Raw genomic sequence first — 6524 nt, 5'->3', positions numbered from 1 at the left:
GTGTAAAGCTGCAATGTGCTGCGGGTGGATAAACTGCATGTCGTGTAAAGCTGCAATGTGCTGCGGGTGGATAAACTGCATGTCGTGTAAAGCTGTCGAGTGCTGTGGTCTTCCTTCGCTACCAGTCTTTTTCTTCTATCTGTCTCCAACCCGAAGCGTTCTCCTCAAGCCTCTAGTCAGGTGTATCCTTTCTCTGCCTCCATCCAGATGTTTTCTAACAACGTCTCCCTTTCCTGCACCTCAATCATTCCCCCTCTCTTGTCCATACGGGGTGCTATATCTTTGGCTGATCGTATTTTTGAGGGATGAAGAGATCAAAACTTTCCTCAAATATTAGTTCCCATCTTTTGAAACTTAAAAATCCTTTCATGTCTTCGGTTGTATTACCTTTCATCTACTTTAGGTGTTCGGAAGGTTGCTGTTGCCGTTCCACACCTGAGTTGTTTATCTGAACTGAGCCGTCGTGTAATGCTCATCGACTACCTTGGGCCCCACACTTCCTATTGTCTCCTATTCTGACAACACATGTACCTACATCCTTAAACTAAACTAATTAAAATAAAACTAAATTTCTTTTCAACCCGGTACCTCAATATATTTCTGATTATGATGATAAAGATCTTGGTAAAGCAATAATTATCGATTTATTTCATTTTAATCGTTGTAGGAAAAGCTTGTACTTCCAACGGAACTTTCAACCTAAACTTGAAACAAAACCTATTTATTTTAAGGCTATAGTTTTTTATTTGAAAATTTTCAATATTAAAAACTACGCACATTTATATTTATTATACCAAGAGAAGATTTTCTCAATAATGTACATGTACATAGTAATAGTGAAGATTTCAGAAGAAAAAATCCGGTTTCATTTTCATTTAATAGAAAGGTTGGGTGTTGAAAGAGGTACTGCACTTAAGAAAATAATGTAAGTGTAAACATTGTAATGAGCACAACCTCTAAATTTATTGTATTATTATACCATAGAAAAAAAAAGATGAGTAATGTATTAATAATACTAATAAGAACAGTATATAATATTACATTCAACCAAGGGTAGGTGTTGGCAATTAGGAATGATCAGAAAAGATTTTAAACTTGATTTATATATATATATATATATATATATATATATATATATATATATATATATATATATATATATATATATATATAATTATGATATGACATATCATGATGTGTATATATATTATCTGTTTATAAATGTAATTTTATTTAACAGAAGATGACGTTTATAAAGTTTATAAATTATAGTAGGTGCTTTGAGCTAAAATCACTTTGTTTTTTCTTAAACTAAAAAGTAAATACATGCATTGTATATTTTGTTAGTTAAAACTAACTTATATGTTAGCATAATCTTTTTATAATTTTTAAATGTGAATTATATATTATATATGATCGATGGTTAGCCTGAAACATCTACTTTAATAAAGACTTTCCCTTGAAAGAGCATTTGTCCTTGAAATAATATAATTGATATAACATATCAACCCTTTGAAAAAAAAAATATAATAGCCCATTTTGGCCCATTTTTACCCTTTCCCCACATTTTAGGAATGTTAAATTCAATTTTCTACTGAAAACACATTTAGAATTTCATTTAATCTTCCTGTAAACATCAGATAATTTTATATGCTTTTGATTATTTAATTATTTTAATTATTCATTATTGTCAGAAATGTTTGGTGGCCATAAAATTATCTTGTCTTTGTCCATCATTAACATACAAGTACTTTGTTTGGAAAGAATTGAGGAGCAATTTGATTATTGCTATTATGACTAATAGCTATCTTTGTATGAATCCTTTCTATTAAACATTATTATTTACATTTTAACAAATAAAGTTCAAGGCTCGAACAATATAAAATATGTGTTTGGTTATCATTTTGTACTAAAATAAAGAACTAAACAATATTTTCTAATACCGTGAAATTATATAGTTTTATTAATATTGATTTACTTAATTGTCATTCTTTTCTGTTTACAAGATCTAAACCTGTTGCTAGAACGAATATCTACACAGGAGTATCTGATGACGACAGTGTGCTCGGTTCTGGAAACTTTGGAGTGATCCGTGGAGGGACGTACTATAGCGGTGGCTCAGGAGATGAGTCAGCCTTCCTCAGGGGGAACAATGCCCACTCCAGGCCTTACAGGAGGCCTAACCCACCACCACTCTACCGTGGAGGTGGTGACTTCTTCCAGGGATTCAGGGATTTTGCAGACATCACCACACCATCCAAGGCAGCCTACTCCCAGTATGTCGTTGTCTACGCCAACAGGTAATGCTGGGTATCCTCTCTTTTAATATATCAACTGCTATTGGCTGAGTTTGTCAATACTAGGAGTGGAACTTCGGATTCTATAATCGATGCAGTTTTACCATCAATAATGGAATGGAACTGCTTTCACTAATGGACAAAGAAAGTTGAAAGATTTTTGACAAATCATTACACTGAGCTAAAAGTATTACATCAATAAACTACAAAACCACTCAAAAACAAAAATACTGACTGAAGAAAGTGAACTGAAAAGTAATTTTGATTCAAATTGATCAATGACATGTACTATTGCAACCTACTGTCAAGTTAGTCTGACATTGCTAATGAAAAACTAAAGAAAATGATTCAGTTTAATGAATAAAATATTATGACGTTATAGAGATAAGGACAACTAGATAGACAGCAACTTTGAACGAAGTCAATTAACTATACAGGTGGTCTGGTAATACTTCAGAAACATATTAACAAAATACTTTCAATTCTTACTGGAAGAAAACACTGTCAGTTTATGGTAGATAGAATTTTTTTTTTAAATGCAATCAAATTATTTTATGTATAATTAAAAGAAAATAATAATTCCTTACAAGATTTTCAGAACCTTTTTGACTACTTTCAATTGTATATTCTGAATCATTAAAAATTTTGAAGTATGTTCATTATAGGTCTGTTCCAACAACCACTTCTGACTGTCTGGAATTGTAGAGAGCATGCGCAGTACAAGTTTTGGGAGGGAAAACCCTGTACTACACATGCTCTGTGTATAGTTCCGGATTGTCAAAAGTGGTTGTCATCCTTAAAAGGACTTTTAAGCTTTTGTAGAGTTTCTCGAGTAATTTTCATAATATTTTACTTATTCTGTAAACGTTTAAAAAAAAAAAAAAACATTATTTTAAAATTGGAAGATATTATTAAGGTAAACCATCTGAAAAATATTAAAGTAAGATATTGTAAATACATTCATTTCTTAAATGTGATTCTACCTATAAGCTTTTCTATATCAATCTAAAATAACTAAAAAATGAATATACAACCAAATATAAGTAGGATGGATAGATTACTTATTAATAGATATATTAATGTTTCTTTTATCTGTCTAAATAGTTGTAGTTAGTAGTTTGAATTGATTTCCATGTTCTAGCTAGTAATCATACAGCATTAAAAAAAACTAGCTTATAAACTATGATAAAACTAGTTTATAACTGTGATCATTATATTTTACAAATTTATTTGTTTTTTCAATATTATTGAAATATAAATTTTATTAATAGAAATGATGAGTAAGCTAAATAAAAAAATATATATTAGATGAAAATTATTTTTAGTGAAGCTACTCATTGGCAGTATTCCTACTTGTACAAAAATTAATTCATATCTAGTAATAATTCACTACATACTTAATCTAAAATTTATACTCTACACTCAAATGTTTTTAATTTTTTATACTGCTATTACAGAAAAGGCAGTTCAAGTGGAGTCGTAGGATCACCTAGGAATATAATGGAACAATTGGAACTTCTGGAAGCTGAGGACAAAAAGAGCAAGGCGAAAAGGAAGTTGGAAGCTCATAAAGAAAAAGAAAGGACTGTCGAACTGAGAAAGAAGGTGAAGAAGTCTCCGAAAGAGCAGTTTGAACCTCTTTTAGCTTTAAGTTGAAGGCCTTACCGATAAGTGAAATTGTAATTCAAAATTATCCCTAGGACCATATCAAAAGAAAAAAAAATATTTTTTTCATATTCAAAATGAAAATTATTGTTTAAAGCCTTCTGATAAAATTTGAAATGTTCCTTGGAATACTCATATCAAAGAGTTAATTCAGCACAACGTCTGAATAATTGTTGAAAATTCTAATCAGACTTTAGCTTTTATTTAGAATTAAAATATAATTCGGTGTCTAGGAGTTTGGAAATTGACAAAAATCACATTATTATGAATGGACAGTTGTAGGATATTAAAGAAGATGAAAATAATGTGAATGATAAATGTTAATCAGACCAGGATATCAGGCCAAGAGGTAACTTATATATGTTACAGTTTGATAAAAATTAAATAGTTACATAAAAATTTTAGGTTTGATAATTTTCAACTTATTTGCTGTTTTTACAAAATGGCCCTTAAAGTTTATAGAATAATTATATTAAAGTGACGATGGAATGATAATGATATTTGTGTAACCATGAATCACTTACAAAAATACATTTTCAAAAATGAGCATCCAATGTTGGTATTAATATAAAACATATTGTTGAACCAAATTAGAACTATATTATTTAATAAAAATTTATAAATAAAATTATGTTCTGAATTTCAAGAAATTGTGGTATTTTCTATGGAGGCATAAATGAAAGGATTTATTTTCTAATTAATAGGAAACTGTATTTTTACTATTCATAGTATACTTTGAAATGTCTACAAACAGAATAAACTTTCATGTATATCTTACATAGGTTTAAAAATTACCATCTTTGGCAATACTTGAAATACTCCTCTCAAACGGTGTGATAAATTTGATGATAAATATAAAAAAATTGAGTTGAAATATTTTATTTAAGAAATTGTACGTAAAAATTATACACTGCTATAATTTCAAAAATAGGCTAAAACATGCTTCATATGTAAGTTATAACTTTAAATAAATGAGCAATGAAGTTATATACAGGCTTCTAATGCTCACTTATTTAATACAGTTAGAATATAATAATATTACTTGTTACCTATTTTATATGTTGCTAACTGATGGAACAAAATTGACAATTGTATTTAAAATAGTGTACATTTCAAAATGATCTGGCACTATTTATTGTTAATTAGGATTACCTCCGAGTGAATCATGGAGTAATCACAGAAATCACAGATAAATGGTTTCGTAGTTTCAACAGATTTAAATAAAAAGAAAGTAGTGTCATTTTATAAACATGTTTCTAATTGTATCATATGGAAAGTCTATTTTTATGGGATTGTAATAAAATGAATGGATATTATCCACTTGAATTAATTAATCAAGATATATCTTTAGCTTTCAACATTTTTTTACCTTCATAACATCTCAGAGCCTTAAAAAAAATCACTTAATGGTCTAAAATCACTAAAAAAATTTAAATTTTAGGTGTCAGAGGTGCTGTAAGGTCAATCTTGAAAATACAGTAATTATGTAATTGTGTAAGATAATTGTTTCATGCTTTCAATCAGTATTAAAGATCGTTTCTACATTATAATTTATAATCGATTTACTAATTAATTGTTATTGTAAACCAATCCAATTTTATTAAAGTTTTCCTTAAAATTAATATTTCATGTGATACAATTTCTTTTAATTTTGAATTTTAAATAACATCAAATATTTTATTGCATAATTTCTACAGTTAGCAGTTTATTTTTAAGATAACAAAACTATCTATAAAAAAATAATAATAAAAAAAAAAATAGTAAGATGTAGAAATATTACTGCCACCAATCTAGAATAAGGCTTTTCCTTCATGTATAAAGTACCTGCCCTTGTTGTATATAATTAAAATTTGTATATGTTAAATTCAGATTCCTATGTTTATTTTTTAATGTGTTTTCTTTGTATTTTTTTTTTATTTCAATGCCAAAGAGCCATCTTTTGTCGAAGATGGTGTTTGTACATACAGGCATTAATTTTTTTTTTTCTATTTTAAATCATTTTAATTCTGTAATTTTTTGTATAAAAATAAATATATTTTTGTGTTAATGTTTTCTTTATAATTTTGAATGTCCAATTATGCATTGGTATTTTTCCATATGTCACACCACAACACTATTTTTTCATCCACAATCTATAACTTGGACTTTAGAAGACAAGAGAAAATCTAAAAGTTGTTCCAGTATGTATCTTCATCCCCTAATTTTTATAATTTTTGAAATTTAGATTTGACTTTCCTCAATGCTCCTTACTTTGTCAAATAAAATCATCTATATATACCTTAATGTTCCATATACAACTGATCTAGCACAAACCATATATCAATCCTTCTGTTATAAACTTCCTAACCATTAAAACCCACTAGTTTCTAACATTGCTTCTTCTTCTATTCCCGATAATCCTCTGAAGGAAGAAGATGGCCTTGATACATGCTGGTGTAGAAATATGATTACAATGCTAGCAAGGGTTAGTTTCTCTACATGCCTGTATCATTCCATTATGATCTTACTTCAAATTTCCTTGATGTATTTTAATGTAAATACAGTTGTAAATAGCAATAAATA

The 6524-nt window shown here is 28.4% G+C and overlaps 1 protein-coding gene across 1 annotated transcript in view; it reads left to right on the top strand.

Annotated features, from left to right (window-relative positions):
- LOC106691533 (uncharacterized) overlaps window positions 1-6009 on the top strand; it is a gene marked incomplete at its 5' end in the record, with an annotated part of 30342 nt that extends 24333 nt beyond the window's left edge. Inside the window, 2 exon segments of the mRNA XM_014437326.3 lie at window positions 2007-2300; window positions 3755-6009. Coding sequence (XP_014292812.3) covers window positions 2007-2300; window positions 3755-3953 — 493 coding nt within the window.
- Between the last annotated feature and the right edge of the window lie 515 nt (window positions 6010-6524).

The sequence above is a fragment of the Halyomorpha halys genome, unplaced genomic scaffold (assembly GCF_000696795.3).
Source record: "Halyomorpha halys isolate HHAL.00 unplaced genomic scaffold, Hhal_1.1 Scaffold2462.1, whole genome shotgun sequence".
Classification (NCBI taxonomy): domain Eukaryota; kingdom Metazoa; phylum Arthropoda; class Insecta; order Hemiptera; family Pentatomidae; genus Halyomorpha; species Halyomorpha halys.
The sequence above is the reverse complement of the archived record's forward strand: the minus strand, read 5'-3'. Positions and strand labels throughout refer to the sequence as shown.